The sequence below is a fragment of the Falco biarmicus genome, chromosome 4 (assembly GCF_023638135.1).
Source record: "Falco biarmicus isolate bFalBia1 chromosome 4, bFalBia1.pri, whole genome shotgun sequence".
Classification (NCBI taxonomy): Eukaryota; Metazoa; Chordata; class Aves; order Falconiformes; family Falconidae; genus Falco; species Falco biarmicus.
Window position 1 is genome coordinate 34233212 of NC_079291.1, and position 23254 is coordinate 34256465.

Consider the following 23254-nt stretch of genomic DNA (forward strand, 5'->3'; position numbering starts at 1 on the left):
ATTATAATCAGGGTTCTATGAATTGAAGAGCTTGAACATCTCTGGCACAAAGAAAAGATAGAGAGTGGCCTTCTGAAGTGTAATAATCAAGTTAGTGTCCAGCTAAGTTTTATTGGTACCGTTTTGTTACCTAAGGGTAAAGGTTTTGCCTTACTGGTTTTCTTGCAGTTTCTCAGAAAATTATTGACTTAGGATTCTCAGTTTATTCACATTTTAGCTGAAATACACGAAGCTGATTTACAACAAACAAATATTTGTAGTTCTAGCTATAATAGTGATAACTTACAATGTGATGATTCCAGCTATGGGGTCTTCATAGTGGGTTATAAATCAAGAGTACTGATGTAAAACAAGCTGGAAGGATGGGACAGTATTTTGTAAATGTATATCTGAGTTTGTACCGTGCTTACAGTGTTGCAGATCATCAGGAAGGATGCTTTGTTAGCACTGGGAGGGTTGGAAATAGGAAAATCTGTGTTTACCAGATAAAAAGCTAAAGCCTGTTTTCACTTGAAGAACTTCTCAACTGCAGGCATGCTGTCAGGTTAAAAGACAAGACCTGTGTAAATGTACAGAAGGTCAAGCAGATGCAAAGGAATACAGTTACTGTGCCAGTAGTCCATTTTGCTTATATCTTTGTAATACTTGGTACAGTGGAGCTTAGGTTTGAGTTACAAGTTGAAGGTTTTAGACAGACAGACAGAAAGAGTAATAATTCTCCTGTTTCCTAGAAACAGTCTCCAAACTTAGTTAAGACTGACTTACACTTCCTTCGGAAGCTGCTGCTTTATAAATTTGGTTAGAAAACTGGACCTATGCCAGTGAAAAGTTCAGTTTAAATCAGTAATTTTCCATGTTGACATACCAATGCAAGTATGCATATTGCTGTACATGATAAATATGATAGACATTTTGATAACTTTTTGCTCTGAGTTTTTTAGAAACAAAGATTTATACATCATCATGTATATCCAAAGATATCATAAAAAAAGAAAAAACAACGTAAGTAGTTTGGTTAACTATCAGCTGTTTAGATTAGACCTGTTTCCAAAATTATTTTTGTCTTTAATTTCCTGTTGTAAGTTATGATTTGTCTGTCTGTAGTTTCACGGGAAAACTTAATCGAAAGGAAGGCACAATTGATAAGGAAAAACTGCTTTCAAGCTGGAAAGATTACTCATTGTTCAAGAAAATAGTGATCCCTAATAATTCCTACAGAAAATTAAGCTCTTGTATTTTGATTGTTGGTGTTTCTTGCATACGCTTACGATTTTTTTTGTGTATTTTTTTGCAATATCAGCTGTTCCATTCTATTCAGAGAACATGTATGGAGTTGCTGAAAGCAATTGAACTGTATCAGAAAAGGATTTGTTGTAAGTATGATCAAATACAGTAGTTAAAGTGATAAGGAGGTCTGCATTATGAAGTCCTCAAACAAGTGGAAAAGTAAAAATGAAAATGAGGATCTACTAGCTTCATCCTATTTCAAAATAAAGATAACATTCCTTGCAGACAGCTAAAGGCAGACTTGCTTATTTGCTTGAAGATCTCCTATTCTTAAGTTTTATATTTGATATGCAGTGATAGGTAGCAGTAATTATGGGAGAAAGCTTGTGGTTTAGGGTAGGTTTTTTCCATTACTTGTTTGGCTTGTTTAAATGCAGAAGTAAACCCTAACTTCGTTCTGAACTGGTTTAATTTTTTTAAAATCAGGATTGACTATGAAGAGTATTTGGTTTATTACTGGTTTTATAATTAAGTAAGCCATGCTATTACAATGAATTTGATAATGCTCACTCAGCTGTAACAGGTGTACAGTAACTAGCGGCAGCCATTAGTGAGAGACAGAGACCTCATTTGGGAAGTTTCAAACAGCAGGTTGTATTAAATGACCTCTAAATGTTCTCTGCAATCAGTACTGTTTGATTCTCTGCCCCTGTGATTTCTGGCCTGGAAAAGAGAATCCAGCTTTGGAGACATCTTTCAATTTCCTTTTGTTAAATGTTGCCCATATTTTCTCAAGTGTTTCCTTTTTCTCTTGCCTGTCCAAAGAAAGGCAGAGAGAACGTTTCAGGATCTGGAGGTGAAATTAGAATACAGAGTAGTAGTGTATTGAGTTCAAGAAGTGTTTCAGAATAGCAGGTGAGATCTCCAACACAGACATGCATGAGGCACGTTCTACCAGAGTACGTTATGAGTCTGCATTGGATTTCACTGTCAACATTTGGAAAAGTAACAAGAGGACTTCACGAGATCTTCTGTCATTGTGTTAGGCCATTCTCCCTATTGATAATGGGAAGAAATTGGTACTATAGGAGACAACTGCTTTGGAAGACTAATAGATAAGGCCATAATGAAATGTTTTTATAAGGATGTGAGAATGTGAAGACCCATGGTCTCAGTTTGGAAGTAGTCAACAATTCAATGTAAACCTACTTTGTTATTTTTCTTCATCTTTTTGTTTAGAACACAATCAGTTGATTTGAAATAGAAATATTTTGGATATTTGAGATATAAATTAAAAAACAGTGTTTTAATTGTGTAGAATGTTAAAGTTGTAAAATAATCTTGCAAAGTTATTTGAAAGTATTCTTTAAAATGAAGTACTGGATTTTTCATATGAAAAATTAATTTCTGTAGTCAAGCATGAGACACGGAGAGCGAGAGAGAAGCAAATGAATGAGCTTTGGGTAGTATAACTCAGGATTAGCTTCAGCTGAAGCATGCTACCAAAGATCAGCTGAGGAAGTCCAGGTGGTAAAACAGGATCAAAAAAAGCAACCAAACAAAACCAACCCAAGACTGTGATACTATAATCAAGATCGGGCCCTTTGTGTGAACTAACCAACCTCATTCTTCTGTTCAAGAAATAAATAGCATGTTTCTCCTGTCTTCAGACACTGAAGTTTTGTGATTCTTGCTAAGTATATCAACAAAAGTCTCAAGTGCATTGGATCTTCTGTTTACTAAATGCAGAAATTCCCTGAAATTATTTATTTTTGCTGTGCTGCTTGGATTTAGAGTGACTTAACATATTTGATGTTAGGCCAGTTTTAAAGCTGTTAGGAACCTATTAAATAACAGGTTTGCCCACTCATTTGTTTTTTTGTTAGTTCTGTCTCAGGAAGAAAATGAATTGGGGAAATTTCTTCGATCGCAAGGTTCTCAGGATAAAACAAGAGCAGGAAAAATGATGCAAGCCACAGGAAAGGCCCTCTGCTTTTCTTCCCAGCAAAGGTATATGTGTCAGAATTACTGCCTGATTTACAAAGTATGTGAGGTAGTGGTAGTTGATTCACAGTTGTCACGATTTTGCCATTTGAAATTTGTGAGGAACCGAATAATAGGAAAGTTACTATAGCAGGTTTAGTCAATAATATAGGCAATGTTACTGGCTTGTTCTGTGTAGTTTTGCCTGGTCCTGTTTTTTGTCTTATGGACCTGCTATGTCTGTGTAACTCTGTGTCCCCCACCTGTGGCTGGTTCCGCTCAGCAGTTCTAAAGCTGTAAAGGTGCATCTGCACGGCCTCTGTAGCAGTGAGGTTATAAAGCAGCAGTTAGGTCCCTCTCCTGGTTGGTGGCACTTCTCACTCTGCAGAGAAATGTTGCAGCAGGCTCATTGTGGAGGTGTCTGGGTCCTGGGAAGGACAGGTAAACAGGTATTTTTCTGGGCCATGAAGTCTCATACCTTGAGTAGAAGGAGGAGAAAGGAGAGGTCTGAATGCCTTTTTCTACTTCATCCTGACACCATTGGAGTCCCTCAGGACAAGATCCTAGATCCCCACTGAGCACAGTGGGTAGGAGCAAATCAGTAAAAGATAAGGACTCCGGAGGGACCCACATACACACAAACACATACTGTTATCCAGAGCTTTTGACTTCTCACTGTGACCCTGTGTTTGCTCAAAGAGTTTAAAAGTAACAGTACATGATGGCATTAAGGTATTATGATGCTTTTTTTTAACAATTTTTTGACTATGAAAGTTCAAAATTCACCATCATTTGCAATGGAAAATTATATTCCATGATGTTTTGCAGGATTTTTTGAGGGGGGGTTAACTATTGTGATACTTTCCAGCTTTAGCTTAATAGCTGTTTGGCTCAAAATAAAACATTGCATACAGAGCACTAGAACTTCATATGTTTATCTTGGGCTAGAGTCTGATCATTAGCACATCCAGTAACAGCCATGAGTGGGATCTTTAAAATACATGTAAGGCACCTTTGAGCAAAAGCAGTGATGGTTTGCTTCTTTATAAAGCTTAACTGTTCATAGAAATCCCAGTGTATGACGTGCCTACGTAAAGCCAGTTTTCCTTTGAATGACTGGGTATTTGTAGGATGAGAAAACATGGGGGCGGAGCCACTAAGAAGTTCACATTTTATTATATCTCTTAACACATGTTTAAGGCATCTTTTTACATAAACTCACCTAAAAATAAAACTGATTGTTTGTCTCTCTTGAGCCATTCTCAAGCTCATGTTGAAACTGGGACTGCTTTTATTTGCATTGCATGCCGATAGCTAGCTCAGTAGTTGGAGATCATGAAGACACAATTTGCTAGTTACTGGAGCTGAAATTAGAAATTCTTTTATGCTTAGGAAGACCCCAAGTAGCACACTAAACTAATTCTACACTGATATGGAACTGATTGAACCCATTCCAGTGAGGTGGCTGCTGGCAACCAAGAGGAAAGTAGAAGCAGCAGGAGGAAGCAAAGCAAAAGTTGCAGTAATTCCGTCTAGTTTTGAGATCCCATTAGCAACTGAAGTGATGACATAGGGAAGACAACAGTGTCCCCTACTGCTTTTCCAAAGTGTAGTTGCTGGAAGAAACATATAAGAAAATGCCTAAGTCCTTCCAAAAGACAGATGTCCTTCAAAGAAATTGTTCAGGTTCCTAAAAAACCCAAACCAAACAAAAAAAAAACCCCAAACACCCCCCCCCAACAAAACAAAACAAAACCACAAAAAAAACAAACAAAAAAAACCCCAAATAAAACGAGGGAGGAGAAGGAAGAAAAATCAGATAATTATCTACTTGACAGGTGACTTCTTTTGTTTACATTTAAAGATTGAAAGGCTAATGGAAGTGCTTATTGTGATGCTTAACATGACAATCCTGATACATCTGTGATACGTATCCACTAATAAATCACCTCAGATACATTTTTTTTTTTTTTTTTTTTTTTTAGAGTTGTTAAATGTAACTTGTGAAGAGGAGTGGTAATAACATACGTAGGAGCAGCTTGGCAAACTAGAATACATATATGCATTAGGAAAGGTTCCTTTTTCACTTGCATGTGTAAGTGAAAGGTCACTACTTGAACAGGAAGGTTCCAAACACAGTATTCAAGCAAAATCACACCATTCATGTGTACCCCCAACCAAGCTGTAGAGCCATCTGAACATACACTAGCACTTAAGTGAACTGTTTTGGCTGTGTATGTTTTTTTCATTGCTGGTAAAGTGTCAGTAGTTGTATTAATCCATCTGCCATTGTGGAACAATTTCTTTAACATGTTCCTCTCCTTCCTTTCCTTCATGCCTTTCCCCAGGTTAGCACTACGTACTCCTTTGAGTAGATTATATCAAGAAGTGGAGACTTTCAGATATAGGGCCATCTCAGACACATGGCTGACAGTAAACCGAATGGAACAGTATCGGACTGAATACAGAGGAGCTCTACTCTGGATGAAAGATGTGTCTCAGGAGCTGGATCCAGATCTTTATAAGCAGATGGAAAAGTTCAGGAAGGTATGAAGTTTCCTGTAGCATCCTAGAAGGGGATGCCTGATGAATGACAATGAAGCATGGTTTCAGTTCTTCTGAGGAAGGCATAATTCAGCAGCACTAAGGATGCCATTTATCGTAACTAATCTTTTCTGTGTGACAGAAGTCCAGTTAATCTGATATGGAATACAGTATCCCTCACAGAGTTGCTGAAAGGAAAGATACAGTAGTAGGAAACAGCTTTTTCCAGTAGTCAACTTCAACCTAAATCTTTATAATTTAAATAATATATATTTTTAAAGAAGGTTATCTATTTTTAAATACTTAGCTGCAATACCTGAGTGACTAATGGAAGAAGATACGTGTGCTGCCAGCTGGGGAAGGGAAAACTGTTTTTTGCAACTGAAAAGTACAGAATAACAGAAATGCTATAATATCTGCTGCTAAACTTTTGGGTGTAGTTAAAGAGCAACATCTACAGAATTGGCTGTTGTTGGTTTTAGGGGAGGAGCTGCAAATGTGGAATTTGTTTTTAAGTTCGTCGTGCAGTTCAAGCATGACTCTTAGGCAGCTGCTAAACACTAAAACTGCTAAGAATGCATTCTCCATAAATCATCTTCATTCAGTATCACTCGAGTTTGCTAAACTCCTCCCCTCCCAAAGGGCTTCCAAAAATCACAAGTCTTAGGTGGTAGTTGCAGGTTTGCTACCAGGTGCAAGTATAGAATTTATTTGGACTGACCTGCCCTAGTCAGTTCAGGAATGCTCATGAGAAATTCACATTTGCTAGTGAGACACTAGAGCTGATTTTGTTAAAAAGACTGTAATGTTCACATTTTGCTGTTCATACATCTTGATTATTAGGAGCAGTTAGGATCCTAGGTATAAAATGCTGGCTTGTGCTTGGAGTAAAGGCAGTAAAAAAAATGTACTGGAAGTGTGTGATAATTGAAAGCAGAGGCCTAATAATAGAAATAGTATTAAAGTGTATATATGCATGTGGCTCAGAGATGGGTAGTGTACAAAAGAGAAAACCCTGTTCATTGATGGTTTAAGCAGCCTGTAGCTGAAAGTGTTTGGAGATGAAAGATGCTTAATTTGGGATTTTAAAAGCTTGAATAAACCATCCTAACGGGAAATGGCTGGCATGCATCTAGGCTTCGCCATTTTTTGTAAACTGAAGTGGTGACAATAGCAATTAAGGAAGGGATGGAAAAATGAAACTCCAGCTAGTCATCTAATCTTTATTTAATGCTTCAGTACAGGATATTCCTGTAAGTCTTGTGGCACCAGACATATATTTTATTATGCCTTGTGGGAAATGTTCATAATGGCATGTTCTTGCAGGTAAAGTAATTGGTATGGTCTTGGCCTCAGCCAATTGCTTATGTATGTTTGATTTATTAGAAAAACACTTAAAAAATGTAATGTTAGAGTGAATAAAGCAGTACTAGTAATGGTCATACAAAACTGATTTATAGCTTTCTTGCAAAACAAATGCTATGGAAGGTATAAATTATATAAATGGCAAAGTAATTAAAATAACGTATGCTTTGTACAGTGAGCTGCTGTAATTGTTAGATGTGAATTTTTGGCCATCTTGGATTGCTGTGCTTCAAGGTCAACAAAACCAAGATTTTTTTTAAAACTTTTTTTTAAAGGTCTCTCAAAACTTAGTAGTAAAACTGGAAATACTAATTATTTTGGATTATTTCTAGGTCTGAAATGAGTTATATTCTGACATAAAGAAATAACGAATGTAGATTCTAAAATTCTGTACTGTTACCTCAGTTTAAAAAAAGTAAAAATTGGAGAAAGTCTGTTTTTTGAACGGTTTTTGAACCGTTCTTTCTTTGGACTGGCTGTCAAGTGAAAACATTTCAGATCACACCGTAATGCAGAGAACAAAAAGCTCTAAATGTTGTAGCAAACAAAGTAAAGAAATGCCCTTGGTATACGCTTCCCTACATATCCCATCTGTGCAACAGGCATATCAAACTAGTCTTTGAAGATTTTAACACTTGCAGAAAGTAAACTTTTTTTCATTTGGAAAAAAACCCCACCCCACAACATTACAAAAATAAAATCCTCAAGCATAATGTACGTAGATAGCTGCTGCTGAGCAAGGCACAACAGTTTGTTTTTAGTGCTTTACAAATGTAGTGGGCAAACAAAACTAATGGTGGACACGTAGTCCTAAATAAGTAAAGGAGTTTTATTGTCTTTGTGTTCTATCCTTTCGTGCAGATCTTAATCATGCCATAGTGTGGCAGTGTAATGCTGGGTTTTTAGGGCTTTTTTTGGATCTGTAACAACAATTTAAGAAGTCCTGCTAGTTTTGTGTTGACAAAGATGTAATTACTAGTGTAAGGTTTTTGGTTATAAAATAGTGTTTGATCTGATGCTGCATATCTAGTAATACACTGGCAAGTAGTTAATGAAGCTGATCCTCTTGGAGCACTTGAAAGAAAGTTTTCTTCATTCTTCTACTTGTAAAAATCCTAACTACTACTTTAGTTAACATCTTTTTTATTTCGAGTAAAATGTGCTGGTTTAGTGATCTTTAATGCACCTGGTGCATCAGCAGTATTTATATCACTTGGCTATAGGACTTTTTCAAGTATGTAGCCTTTTATAATGTAATCCTAAATGTATCTCTGTGTATACAGATATGGTATTTGTTTTTGGAGACCAAAGCTAAAACAATCCAGATGGGTTTTTCATACCTTCCCTCAGAATAACTCAGGCTAAAAGATCAATGGTTAAGTCAGTATTTTCAGAGCTGATAAAATCTGAGTTAAAACATTGGCATTTTTGTAGCTCGCTTTCAGAACAGTGAGGTACTTGAAAGAATTTTCTAATGCTGTTTTCAAGGCATCAGTCTAAATATGCAAGCCCCAGAGCACTGCAGAACAGCCTTTTTACATTGTTTGAAGATATCCATGTGATTGTAGCTACTTCAGTCAAACCAAGGAAACAGGTGAAGTATTTGCTTTTCCCTGCAGAGTTCTATAAATGCTATGTAGCTTCATTCTTTTTTTTCCTTTTTTTTTTTTTTTTTTGCTGTTAATGGGTTTTATGCACACTCCAGTGCTGTTCTAGATATAGAGGTCTTCCACCCCAAGTTTTGAGTTTGAAGTGTTTGCTTGAGAGAATCTAAATAGTACCTTGGCAATGCTGTGATATTGAAAAGAATTTGAGTGAGTTAATACCCCTTTACCAAATTGTTCACCACTGATGAGGTTTTTAAGGTTCTTGAATCCAAGGTGTTTTATCTGTCTGGTGACTGTACACTACAGCATGAGCTCTGCCGTGATGTAAAAATATAGAGCAAATCACCTAAGTGCTGATAGACCCCCAGTGTCCTGCCTCCAGCTCCGAAAAAATTAAGGTGTTCTATGCATTTCCTGAGAAGGGACATGCCAATATGCAGAGTGATATGCTATGATACGAGGCAACAGCCTCCCAGTGCAGCTTACAGGAACACTGAAGAGACTCTGCTGTTCAGTTTTACTTAGCTATCTCAGATGCCTATGCAGTGCAATGTAGACTTTCTCATCAAATCTAGACATTACAGTGCTACCGCTAACATGTAAAAAATGGGAACTGAAAAAATTATCATGCTGACCTTTAGGTTAACTAAGAAAAATTACGTCTGTGACATGGCAGGATATATATCTTGCTACAATGATAGAGCAAATTAATCCTTTCTGTATTTGTTTTTTGCTTCTGTCATTCTTCTGCTCCTCTGCTTCCCCTTCTGAGGCTTGAACCAAAGCTGGAGTATCTTTGTAAATACCCAGTGGCAGTGATGTGATATGTGAGACAAGCTGCGCTGCAGCAGTGTACTCAGAACTGGTTACCTGGAGGGTTGGGCTCTCTTTCTCCCTGTTGTCTAGTCATCTCTGCTTTGCCAAAGCTTCTTTCCTAGGAGTTCTGCTTCGGTATGAACCAAACAAAGCTCAGATGGGACAAAAAATAGGTTGAAGCTGTGTAATTGTAAGGAATGATGCATGGGCTGGTTGCAGCAGAGCTTTCTAAATGCTTTGAGATTGAACTGCTTGGCGTACGGTGTGTCCTGTAGCTGTCTCTGTGGTACTTGGATATTACAGTAATAAATATCTGAGTTTGTAAACAGTGTGCATTAGATAGGGTACTGTCTGGAAAGAGTTGGGTTACGATCAATATATTTGCATGGGATCTGTGAGGGGAAGAAGTAGCATGGTTTGTGCTGGGCCTTCTTGTTCTTGAAAATTAGAAAGTCCCTACTCCACAGTGCAGGGCCCTGAACTACCTCAGTGGTGTTAAGGAAGGTAGATTAGATCGTACCACAGAGAAGAATTGTTGGAATATTCCTGACAATATCCTAAATGATTATAGGATCCTTAATGCCTAGCTGTTACTTTGCATGCAGCTGTCAAGAAACTTGCAAGCTTGCAGCTGAGTTGTTTCGGCAGTTTACTTCAAGTTCTTCCTGGTTGTAGCACACTCTATACTTGAAACAAAATTATTGCCCTTAAGTGGCATTTTAAAGATAAATCTGGCAAGAGAAAAAGAAAAGCAGTGAGAAAAAAACAACTTCAACAAGAAGAACTCATAAAAATAGCTTAAACTATTGTTTTTATAAATGTCCTAACATAGGGAGTGTCTGATCTATGCAAGTTCTCTGTTAAGTATCTTTTATGAAATAAAAGTTAAAGCTTTTGTGGACAGCTGGGGAATAATGAAGATCTAAGTAAATCCATTGATTAAAAGGTCACAAGGGAAACACTGAAGTGTATGTATTCATTGTAAAGATCTCCGCAAGCATGGGTAAGATATATCTGCTGCAACCTTACAGGTAATGCTGGGGAGCTACATCCCTGTTCCCTTGCTGTCCCCTTGCTGTCCCCTTGCCTGCTTGCAGTGCCTGGTATGAGTGTATTTTGGCTTATGTGATGATGCAAGGGGCTGCAACATGCTACAGCATCATCTGCTACTCACCTATTCATTAACATCAACTGCAAACAGCCCTGCAAACATGGAGGCACTGTGGAAATGTGTTGGAGCTTTTTTTGTTTGTTTTTTGTTTTGTGTTTGTTTGGTTTTATTCTCTGTTACATTTGAAAACTCTTGGAGAGCTGAGAAAATACAAAAGCCTAAGGAAGGAGAAGAAACAAATATGATGTTGATCTTTGACTTAAGAACAGACTTGGTAGTTGCCGTCCTTGTAAACTTAATTTCAGTTCCTGTTAAAAAAAAAAAAGAAAATTAAATCCACAGGCATTTAGAGTCTAACAAACTGAAAAGTAAGTAAACAACACAGCTTTATAAATAACATCACAGATTCTTTTTATTATTTTCCATTTTTTATCAAAGTGTTATATTAGTAGGAAGAAACTGCAAATCTGGATTGTTGCAGTGCCTTATGAGCAATTACTGGAAAAATGTATTTAACTTTGCTAGAAAAATAAGATTTCTCAGGAGCTGAGAGTTGAGAATACTGGCTGAGGGACACTAAACAGAGTTTCAGAGGATCATACAATATAAAGATGGAAAATACCTTAAAGATCAACTAAACTCTTTTCCTGCCAGGGCAAAATTGTGCATTTGTAGAATATTTTCCAAGTGTTTTTCTACATCTAATAAATACAATTCAGTTGAGCATAACACTCTTAGAAGTTTTGTGGATATTGGTGATGTTCTAGTTCAATTATTAAAAAATCAACTAAAAGAAAATGTGCTAATGATAATTACATCTGCAGACAATATTGAGCTGGAAAGTTTTTTGGTTTTTCAAGCAGGAAGCTGTACCAAAGAATAATTCTGTTGGCCATTGCAGTCACAGTGGTGTAATCAATAGACTCTCAGCTGCCATAGTTACAAATAGCAGTGTAAGTGATCGATGTTAGAGCCAGCTATGGTAGTCACTGTTTACCAACTTTGGTTTTTAAAAAATTAAAAAAAAAAAAAGTCATGGAGAGCAGTTGTGTCTGTTTCTTTTTAGGTGATACTTCCACATTAAATTCCGGCATTAACCTCATCTGGAAAACTTAAAGCATGTTTGCCTTTAGGTGGCAAAAATGTGGGCCTTTGCATGTGAGAGAGCAGATGATTGTTGTGCTCAGGAAATGTCAGAAAGATTTGAGTAGCGTTAGTAGACCACACAGTTAGATATGTGTGGCACTATAATGTGAAAAATAATGCTGCCTTTCCTAATACCTGTTAGGAACGTGAGATGGTAAAATCTATCACTTTGATAGTCTGTCACTCTTAGTTCAAAATCTTCCCTTAAAAAAAAAAAAAAAAAAAAAAAAAGCTACCCCCACCCCACCCCCCAGTCTGTTTGCTGATTTGGGTTGCTGCTGCGTAGTAGATGAATAGGTGAGATTCCAGGATATCCAAGATCTCGCTGGATCTTTCACTGCAAGATAGCTGCATACTCTAAAATTAGTAAGGTGGTGTCATACTGCACTCGAGATCCACATCTTAGTGTAGCAATGTGGTGTAAAGAGATAACAACATGCTCTTACAATATGATGATAAGCAACACCTACACGTATCGCTTCTTGTGACATGCCTGTGCCACCAAGAACATGTTTGATTTCATTCTGTTAGGGAATAGCAGTAAGAATGTTATTTTGTAATGGTTTTTATAATATGAAAGTATATAGGGTTGGCAATGTTAAATTTAATGACTTATTTAGCAATTACGATAGCGAACATGAAAAAGTGGTCTTTATACACAACTGTAGTTTTTGCTTTGTCATTATTGTCTCTCCTTGGAAAAGCAAATGGAGTTTCAGTGCTGAGCATGTTTTCTCTGTGCAGTTTCACTGTAGTGCTTTTTCCAGGTTCTCCAATGTCAAATTTGGTAACACTAAGTGGAAAAACCAAAACATTCCAAGGTACTATACATGCAAAATGCTCAAGCATTTTAAGGCAGTTGTGAAAGATGCACCTTTTTTGAAAACATGACCTTAGGTAGAAATGTTCTTCACAGTGTAGACATTTTATAGACTTTAATTACTATTTCAAGTACCATTTGTAAGAATCGGGGTAGACAATAAGAATCGATGATTTTCTGAAGCCATTTCATGTATATTAAATATCACTGATGATTGTTGCTGCGTTAAAAGCAAAGTAACAATGTGTGATGGAGATGCCCTTTTAAAAGCATAATAAGAGTATGCCACTTAAAAATAGAAACAGGCTTCTTGGAACAGCTTACATCATCTTAAGAGGTATTGCTTGTAGATCATAGTTGCTTTCACAGGTTGATGTTTGCCCTTGAGAGGCAGTTCATCATCTGTTCAGGTTTTTTTAAGGAAAGAGTCTGAGGTGAGACTTAGCAAAATGGCTGTAGGGTAGAATAAAATGAAGTGCTAGACTATGGATACAATGCATCTTCTAACCATGTAACCTAGCTGAAATAAAAAAAAGGTATAGTCAGTGGTTTAATTGTGCATTTTCAGACTTGTATTTATTTAAAGAAAAGTCAGGCAGACATATCCTAAAAATGTCTGTTTACATAAGTAGCAGAACTTGTAATGTTTCAACAGGATACAACAATATATATTCTAAAAAATCAGTGATTTAAATCAATAGTAATGTTAAGTCCAACTTTAATGTAACAGTTATTAGCCCCAGCATTAAAAAGGCACTCTCAAACATGATGTGACAAAAATCAAGCTCCAAGAATTTTTCTCGTGTCTAATTACAGAAATATGTAAGCATTAAATGTAATACTGATTATTATTTTTTTAAAAAAAGAAAGGAACAACTGAACAGTTTTCACTTAATTATTCTGCTGTGGTTTAGTCTTAGAATGAAAAGATGATTGCCTAGACAGTTTCTGTTGCTCACATGAAAACTGCAAACTGGTCTGTGTGGGCAAAGCCCTTACCCCATGTGGATCATTATGTGAATTCAGAACCTAAATGAAGTGTAAAAATGTAAACAGAGGAGGTTGTGAAAGGAGAAATGAGATTTGGAAAATTCCCTTAGCCTTAATAATCTGAAAAAGCTAGGAGGATAGCTAAAGAAATATTTTTTAAAAATAAATGAAATACAGATGTGACTGAACTGAGAGAATTCTGCAGGAGAGAAGAATAAACAGGAAGGGAAATACAGCTGTTGGGAAAAACATTGTTTACACAAGAGAACCAAGTTTTTCTATGGTCACCACTGCCCAGGAATTCTTCTTACACTTTCCTAAAATGCCTGGGCACATACATAATGTAGTCCATCTGCTTTTACTTCATAAGGCTTTTGCCGTTCAGTTATATGCTGCGTAGGCTCTGAATGATTACAAAGATACTATGCTAGATTTTTCTCTTTCAGATAATGAAACCAAATTGAAGATAGGATTAAAAAAAAAGCCAACAAACAAAAGGTACTGTTCTAAGCAGAAAAATGACTACTATGCCATTTCATCTCTGTTTTAGGGATGTTCTGTCTGAACCCTGTTTAGGATTGAAATTTTGTTTCTTGTGTAATAGCACAGTATGAAGTCTGAAGAGCATTACAGAAAGATTTGGGTGGGTGGTTGTTGGGTTTTTTTTTTACAATTACAATCTTTCTGAGTTTGTATCTGGACAAAATATAATTAGTTTTGAGGGAAACAAGGCATACTTATTGATGTATTAAATGCCAACCAGGAACAGCAATAATAATGCACGGGATTATGTGCAGCACACATTGTGTTACAAATTAATCATGATTATTAGTAGAATGACATTTCACATTCTGTGCTGAAAGAGGTTGAATAGAAAACAAGTCCCAAAACCACAACTTATAATACATAACTTATATATAAGATATATAACTTACATATGTAACTGCATTAGCGCTGTAGACAGTGACTTTGCACTCAGGAGAGTGAGAACATCTGGAGACAAAATACAAAAGGCAACTTGGTTGTCACAGTGATCTAGTTAAAGGTATCTTTCTTGGAGTGTTGGTGTCCCATCCAGCCAGGATTTGCAACGTATCTTTCAGTGGCATTCCTTGGCACTTTGTACATTTGCCTATCCCACCACACTCTGCAATGGCCAAGAGGATCTTGCAGGCCAGTTTACTGATTTATGATGCTTTCACTGGGGAAAAGGTTACTGCACCTGAACTTGAGCTTTTCATACAATATTTCCAGGTTTTGGATGCAAAGAAATGAAAAAACATAAATGACATTTTCTAACTATGAGGACAGTGCACCTAAAGGAGTCAAGAAGACCTCCAAAATGTCTTCAGTAGATGAGATAAACTGAACTGTGCAATTACTAGATGCATAAAATCTTGGGCATAGTAGAGAGACTCGTTTTATGCTATATTACAGTTTTCTTTACATTGCCCCTCTGGTCTTTCAGTGTTCAAAGGTAGTAATTACCTGTCTCCATTTCCTGCAAGGGCTGTCTAATTGGTCTCCACTTGCCAGCATCCCCCCCTGCACTATGTGTGCCAGCCATCCTTGGCTCTCAGATTGTCTAATATGATTAACACAGTTGAGTTAATGATAAACTCAGAGCAATTCTCAGCACTTTTAACTCGTAAGTCCAGGTTACCTCTGGTTTAAAGTTCAATATGATCCTGCAGACCTGAAAACTTACTTCTATGCTTTTGCCATTTATTTTGGTAAGCCTGCTTCTTGCTACAAGTATTTCAGTCATTTTTGGCAACTCATAGACTTTCATCTTACTAACAAAATGTGACTCTCTGTTTCCAGACTACATAAAATTCTTTGCATCTGTGCAAAGAACTGCTGGATTTTATCAGCTCCCTTGTATGAGGAGAGGAGATGTTCAGAGTTAAGAGGATCAAACTCTTCCCTAAAGAGAGAATGTATTTTCATGCGTGGAAATGTGCACCCATTTGTAGTTTAGAATAGTATGTGTCCAAGCATGCTGTTGTGGTAATTACTCACAGCTGCAGACTGACGGATGCGTGCTCACTACTAGAACTACATTTGGGGCTCAGTGTAGAAGTCTGTCCCCAAACTCTGAAGTAATGCTATTTAGATGAACATAATTCTGTATGCAATTTAAGAGTCTCCTGGTCACATAAACAGAAAAATCATTGGTGATTATTTTCTCTGTATGTCCTTGCTTCAAGGTCTGTATTAGTGTCAACATGGTTGGGTGGTTGGGTGTTTTTTTTTTTCCTTTCAACCTAGTGAAGCACACATCCTGGGTTTGGCTAATACTGAAACTTCTTACCAACAAAGTTGAGGCATGTATCCAGGCTGCTTAAAGTAGAAAAAAGCAGACCTTCAGACAAGGCTAGAAGCTATATATTTATTGACTTCCCTTCATTTAAATTGTCATTTCATGTTTGCTCCCTTTTAAAAATAACTTGCATTTTCATCCAAGCTGTAAAAGCGAATAGAATTACTGTGGTAACCTTTCCATTTTAATAGCTTGAGGAACGTGTTATGTTCTGTGCTGGCTGATAATCAGAGAGTAGCCAGAAGGTGTGAGCTCTGAGGGGCAGAGCTGTTCTCATACACACTTTGTTCCTGTAATGACCCAATGTGAACGAGTTGGAGTACAGACAGCCTCTCCTCCTAGCTCTCTGCTGTCACATACCTATCTGCATGAAAATTCCCTCCTTTGATACAGTTTGAAGTTAAATAGAGTAACTAGAAGTTGTTTGGGTTTATGCTGGAGAAAAGTAGAGGAGAGGCCTCACGCAGCCAGCAGTGGTATCAGCTGGGGTGTAGCTGCTGTCTGCAGCCCTCTGCCCCCTGTACCTGCCTTTGGAGGAGAGCTGTGGCTGGCTGGGTGGAAGCTGCTGAGGTCAGGCCCTACCCTGCATAAGGCGTGGACACATTCATTCGGAGCTGATTTCTTTCTGCACAGGCAGGAGATGGGGAAGTTGATAGGTAACGTGTAAGGAGCATGGGGTATTTGAACAGTGAGGAAAGATTTTTGGAAAGGAGAAGCGAGGAGTACACATAGCCCTTTTTCCGGGAAAGTGTGTGGCTATGCAGAGATGCTGCTTTTTGGAAAGATGGAGCCTAAATGAAGCTGAGCTGGTGCACAACTCTTTGTGAACACTTACTGCATTTTGATAATAGCATCTATCAATTTAGCTTAAAAATGTATTTTCCTCAGCTTAAATTCAAGTAAACAACTCTTAATTAGATATAAGCCTTGTGTAAACACTCTTAACATCTGTTTAATTCAAAATAATTTTTAAAACAGTTAAGCTGCAGAAGAGTGACATACCTCCTCTGTTCCTAGGCCTGTGGGCTCAGAAGCTCTTGAATCTTTTAAGATGGGGTGACTCAGTACCGGTTTCTGGCTTTGCCTGATTTTTATGTTGTGATCTTAATTTCAGTAATGACTTTGAGTGTGGTTTTGAAAAATTGAAGACTGTTGCTGCTTTCAGCTTCTTAAATTTAACAAACTTTGCTTCATTTTGCAGTAAATGGTGGTTGGGGTTTTGAAAGTGATCTGCATCTTATATTTGAGAGTTGGTTGCATCCTGTGTTTGACAGAATTTTTTTTTTTAAAAGCTTATAAATTGTATTTTCTGTGTATATTCTATTTTATACCTTGTTGCCATGAACTCATTGCTGGTAGAGCAATTGGATTAATATTCTGGAACTGCACTGTGCTGCTCTGTTTGTGAAAGCTGTTGTGAGGCTTAAAGATTTTGTTTTCTGATTCTTGGTTGGATGAACTTGCTGGATTGTGCTGAGAAATGTAACTTTGATCAGGGCTGTGTCCAGCTGCTGCATAGGTGGAAAAGATTTTGCAGAGGCTGCTCTCTCACCAAATGGTGTGCTATGATGCTGGAGGGGCAGAAATCAGGAAAGAGGAGGAAAATATCTCCTTAATTCTTGGTAATTCCTTAGAAAAAAAACTTCAGAGGTTTTCTGTGGCTGTTGGGCTGTACCTTTTAACCTGGTGTTTGGTGTGGTTGGTTGGTTGTTTTTTTTTTTCCTGTGAAGGGAATAAATTATTTTTTAATAATGGAGGAGGAAGTGTATTCCTACTGCTGCAGGGCAGCTCTTCAGAAAGTTGTTACTCAACACAGAGAGCAATATTACTTGCCACAGAAAGTTTTCATGTCTCAGAGAAATTTGATTTGGATGTCACAAGACTTCGCTGCTGCAAAGACATGTTTGGATCCAGGTCTTTGCACTACTATGATATTGGTAGCAGGGAGGAAAAGATGTCAAATTCAAGTCAAAAAAGTAAGGCAAGGGAAAAGACACATTCTCTTGAGACACCTTCAATTAGAATACCTTGTTGATTGAATAGCAGGAAAACTTTTGGCATATGAATTTAAAGTATCTTTAATTGATGGGCCTGTTCTGATTAAATATCTAACCCAGCAGTAGGGCTGCTCCAACAATATTTTTAGCAAACTACCTTATTAGAAATAAAAAAAGGGGGGGGGGGGGGGGGGGGGGGGGGGCGGGGAATTAGCTATATATACTTTTTCCCAGAGGATTAATGTAGACAATAACACTGTTCAGTGTATCACTCCCCTCTTAAATATAATGAGTAAAAGTTTCACTCAGCAGACAACCCCTTTAGGACTTGAATGAGGAGAGAGGAGTGTTGCCTGCATGCTTGGGCAATGAATGCCGGAAGATAAGCTAGGCCTGTCCAGGTAGATCCTGTAGGTTTTGGCAATCTGTTTCCAAAATGAAAACCCAAGGTCTTTATATATGTGTGTGTATATATATGTATATATATATGTAATGTAGACTTCTGTACAAGGGGGTACAAAATTTTATGGAAGTAGTGATATCTGAACTGCTCCTCTGGACTGCAGTTATAAAGAAATGTTGGAGCATCTCAAAATTGCCCCCACCCCTTCTCTAAATGAATCTGTGTGAATGCAAAGCTGTCATACAGTTACAATATGTGAAGCATTTTTACGTGCTTTCTGTTATTCAGGCATGTTTGGGCGTAGGCAGTGCTTGAATACACCCTGGCAATTGAAACTGAGCACTTGTATAGTTATAAAATTGTATAACTCAAGGTACTTTTGAATTGTGATAATGGCAAATCTGCTGTTACATGGTGTTAAAAAAATTACTACCTTGATGGAAAAGCTCATTTGAAATATCAGTGCTGCCTTAGACCACAAAATAGAATTCTCCCACCATGAGAAGGCACTAAGCCAGTCTGAATCCAGCATAGCAAACTCACAAACCCGCCTTGACCTGCAAACATGCCTGGGGGTTACCTTATTCTTAAGGGTGGACATGTTAGTTTAAACAAAAATCCACTGTCTGCCCATCATCTCTCTTCGCTGGTGACCAGTGCTAGCAACCAGGGACCTTGCATGGAGCAAATACACAGTGGCTTTTTTTTTGTAGCACTGTGAACGGTGGAGGTATCATAAGATAGAGTGTTTGGATTTTGTCTATACAATTGTCTAGTTGCATTTTGAACCAATGTAAATTCTCGCCACCACAACAGATTGCTGTGATCGGAGAGCTGCCCTACTGACAGAGTTGTGTAAAGATCCATGTCCCTGTGTTGTACTCGAATGGCTAGCTTGGTATATGGCCCTCTGTTTTCTGTGTTGGCTGAAGTCTGGTCTTTTACAACTGTTGTATGTGTGGTATGATGGACTTCCATCATACTCCTCCTTAGTCATCTCGCTTTTCTGGGCTGGAAAATCCTAATGTGTCGTTCTTTTTACAGAAACTCATTTACATCTTTGATCAGTCATTTTGTTCTCGCCTGCTTTTTTTTCCCCATTGCTAAGCCTGAACTGATCCACTCTTGCAGATCCAACTTGGCTTTGGGTGGAAGAAAAATATAGAGTGCAAAAAAGTCTTCATGTCACTGTGTAATATTTACAGAATCACATGCATAATATGCGACGAGGTTCTCATTTTTCCCATCCTTAAAGAGACACGAGAGAGTTGAAAAAGGTACATTATAAAACAGCAGGAATAAACACAGGGCTGGGAAGGAAGTGAGGCAGTAGGAAAAAAGAGAGAAAGGACTAAGATAAATGTGTATGTGTTTGCATAAAGGAGAGAGGGAAAGCTACTTGGTAGGATTCAATTTCTGTAGTAGCTGTCATGGAATATATCAGAAGATAGTACAACCAACCTTTGTTTTTTGAAGGGGGGAAGAAAGGAAGAATATGCAAGCCAGCCATAACCTTATATCCTCACAGGGGTCAGAGAACTGTTCACATCTGCTGACTGTCAGTGGTTATGAAGTAAGCAGTTTTGACCATGGCTTACTCATTACTGCCAGGCTGGAGTTACGCGGTGTGTGAGCCAACAGGCTCAAGGCAGTAAAATTTTTACAGGCTGAGTACTGAAAAACTTAAGAGGGAAATGTGGCATAAATGTGACACAAAAAGAAAATTTCATGTTCTGCTGAGTAAAATCCAGAAAGTAGTCATGGTGCCTGTCTACAACCTGGCTGTTTGGTAAATATGATATTTGTATAATATCTTTTAGAAAAAAATCCTCTCTTGGGATTTCAAAATAGCAGTACGTAACACAGCATACCTAACACCTTTTCTTACCTTATATTTTTATATTGCTGTTAAAGGAAAAAACAAAACAAAAAAAAAAAAAAACCAAAAAAAAACAAAGGAAAAAAAGAAGAAAAAAAGCAGCATTGTTCATTAAGCACTTTGCTCTTTAATATGGCATTCTCCTAGACCAGGACTATAGACACGGATTTGAAACCAGGAAGAAAAAGGCAGGCATCTGACCTAAAGTACTGAGAGGATAAGGACAGGGCTAGAAATTGGGACAAAGTTACTTAGGCAGGAGAAAAAAAGCACGAGTCTCTGTGGTCAAAGAAGAGAACAGAGAATGGAAGTAGTAATTTGTCCGGGATATATTTGTGTCCCAAGCCCAATGGCTGCACCTCCAGTGACTGGAGATACAAGTAACGTGACAGTCTGTGTTTGGAGTTCTAGATTAAGGAGCTTTTTTGTATATTTAATCACAATTTCATCTCATTAGTATATTTAATTATTTTGTCCTCCCCAGCACCAAATTGCTAATTGCAGCTCTGCAAATATGTTTGCAAGGTTTCTGCAACAGTTTTTGTGAAGATCTTCTGTAAAGATATAGTTTAGTTGTCAGCCAGTGGCAGGAGTCTCTTGATACAGTTTGAGTGAGCACAGATCGCAGTCCACATCTCTGGCTTGAAAAACTAGATTAGGAAGAGTATCAAAAAGTGTAAAATGTAACTTAAGGACTAGGGGAAATTACTTAAAATGAGGTGTTTCTATGTCAATCTGTCTTGTTTAACAAAGAGTTGGCTTGAACATGGTGTTTAACTTGCTGGGGCTCCTCAATCTGCTGCTTAGGAATTCATCAAGAATCAAAGCTTGAAAACTTAGAGTGGATGAATTAAAATGGTAAATAAGGCATGTATTTATATACTTACGATTATTATTAGCAATAAGGATTTTATTTTTTTTTTCCTGGACATCACTTAGGATAAGATTTATCTAACCTAACTTCAGACATCTGCTGTGTAGATGTCTGCACTTAAACTAATCAATAAGATCTCCCTTTATAGTCCAGTGGAGAGAAACAGGCTCTTTTAGGGTAATATGAACCAAATTCTAGTCTCAGTTGTGTTGGCTTGATCTTCATCCATTAAAACAGATCATAGGGTAACAATGTGGATGTCAGCCCTGAGCTAGGCACACCTACTGTGTCCTTCTGGAAGACATGCCTCAAGGTAAATGCAGGAGTAATGTTTTGTGAGGTTAATCTACTGATTTGTTCTGGCCTTAAACTCTCTAGCCAAATACATGGCAATTGTCTAGGCACACTTTTCTAGCAAACCTGCAAAGCTTCACAAAGCTGGATCAGGTATGAATGACCAAGCAGATAGGAATCCTGCTGTGCACAGGGACAAACTGTGGCAAAACCGGAGCCAAATTAGTGACTACAGTTTTGAAGATTGCTATGGGAATTGTAATGGCTTTTTTCAAAAAACTGTTGAAATGAGCCATATCTGATAAGGACATGTGAAAATCACAGGATCAGAGAAAATATGGGATCATTTCTGGTGCTTCCTGGAGTTCAAAACTTGTTACCTACAGATACCTGAATGTTTCTAATATAGTCTTTTTAACATAATGAAAAAAGTAAATTAAGTATATATTTTTTTTAATTTAAAATAACATAAAAAATATTGGTATTTTATAAAAGTAATAGTTTAACTAAAACTAATGACTTCTGATGTGTTTTTAAAACTATGACAACTTAATTCAACACAAATACACACAAATGTACTAAGCCCCTGCGAACCTCGTGAAGTTCAGTGAAGCAAAGTGCAAGGTGCTAAACATGGGTCAGGGCAATCCCAAGCACAAATACAGGCTGGGCAGAGAATGGATTGAGAGCAGCCCTGAGGAGAGGGACTTGGGAGTGTCAGTTGACAGGAGGCTCAATGTGACCCAGCAGTGTGTGCCTGCAGCCCAGAGAGCCAAAGGAGTCCTGGGCTGCATCAGGAGAAGCGTGGCTGGCAGGGCAAGGGAGGTGATTCTGCCCCTCTGCTCTGCTCTGGTGAGACCCCACCTGGAGTGCTGCGTTCAGCTCTGGGGCCCCCAACATAAAAAGGACATGGACCTGTTGGAACAAGTCCAGAGGAGGGCCACAAAGGTGATCAGAGGGCTGGAGCACCTCTCCTGTGCAGACAGGCTGAGGGATTTGGGGTTGTCCAGCCTGGAGAAGAGAAGGCTCCAGGGAGACCTTCTAGCAGCCTTCCAGTACCTAAAGGGGGCCTACAAGAAAGCTGGAGAGGGAATTTTTACAAGGGCATGTGGTGATAGGACAAGTGTAATGGCTTTAAACTAAAAAAGAGGGTAGATTTAGATTAGATACTAGGAAGAAATTCTTTACTGTGAGGGTGGTGAGGCGCTGGAACAGGTTGCCCAGAGGAGTTGTGGATGCCCCATCTGTGGAGGTGTTCAGGGCCAGGCTGGATGGGCCTTTGAGCATCCTGGTCTGGTGGAAGGTGGCCCTCCCCATGCCAGGGGAGTTAGAACTAGATGATCTTTAAGGTCCCTTCCAACCCAAACCGTTCATGATTCCCTATTATATGATTATGTTGTTTTCTAGGTGGATCAGGTTTTAAAAGTCATAATTGCTAATAGATTTAAAGTACAGAACATTATCATTCAACCTTTAAAAGATTTTCAGGTTCTTCTGTTCTATGAAGGGAGATGATACTCTAATTATATATATATATATATATATGAATGTATGTATTCATAGTTTAGGGTCTAAATAATGCAACTTAGGGAAGTTTCTTCAGTATAACTTCTTGAAAAGCACCTAATCTTTTCCTTTTCAAATTATAATTTATTCAGTGCCTCAGGGCAGTGGGGCATATTAGAGGCAGAAGAAAGAGCTATCAGAGTATGATCACTTCCCTGATGAAAAAACAATTAACCGCCTGGTTTTTCTGCAGCATAGTACAGCATCACAGGCACAGATGGGAACAGAACACATAAACTGTTATTTTATTTCTGTTAATTTCATGGACTTGAGAAATTCTGTTGTTTTATCAGTTGCATGCTACACACT

The 23254-nt window shown here is 38.0% G+C and overlaps 1 protein-coding gene across 3 annotated transcripts in view; it reads left to right on the forward strand.

Annotated features, from left to right (window-relative positions):
• The window catches only part of ICA1 (islet cell autoantigen 1), a 73601-nt gene that overhangs the window by 16935 nt on the left and 33412 nt on the right, over positions 1–23254 (forward strand). For all 3 annotated transcript variants that reach the window (XM_056338747.1, XM_056338748.1, XM_056338749.1), the window contains exons 4-6: positions 1301–1373; positions 3114–3237; positions 5559–5757. In XM_056338747.1, the coding sequence (XP_056194722.1) occupies positions 1301–1373; positions 3114–3237; positions 5559–5757 (396 nt within the window). The remainder of the gene's footprint in view (positions 1–1300; positions 1374–3113; positions 3238–5558; positions 5758–23254) is intronic.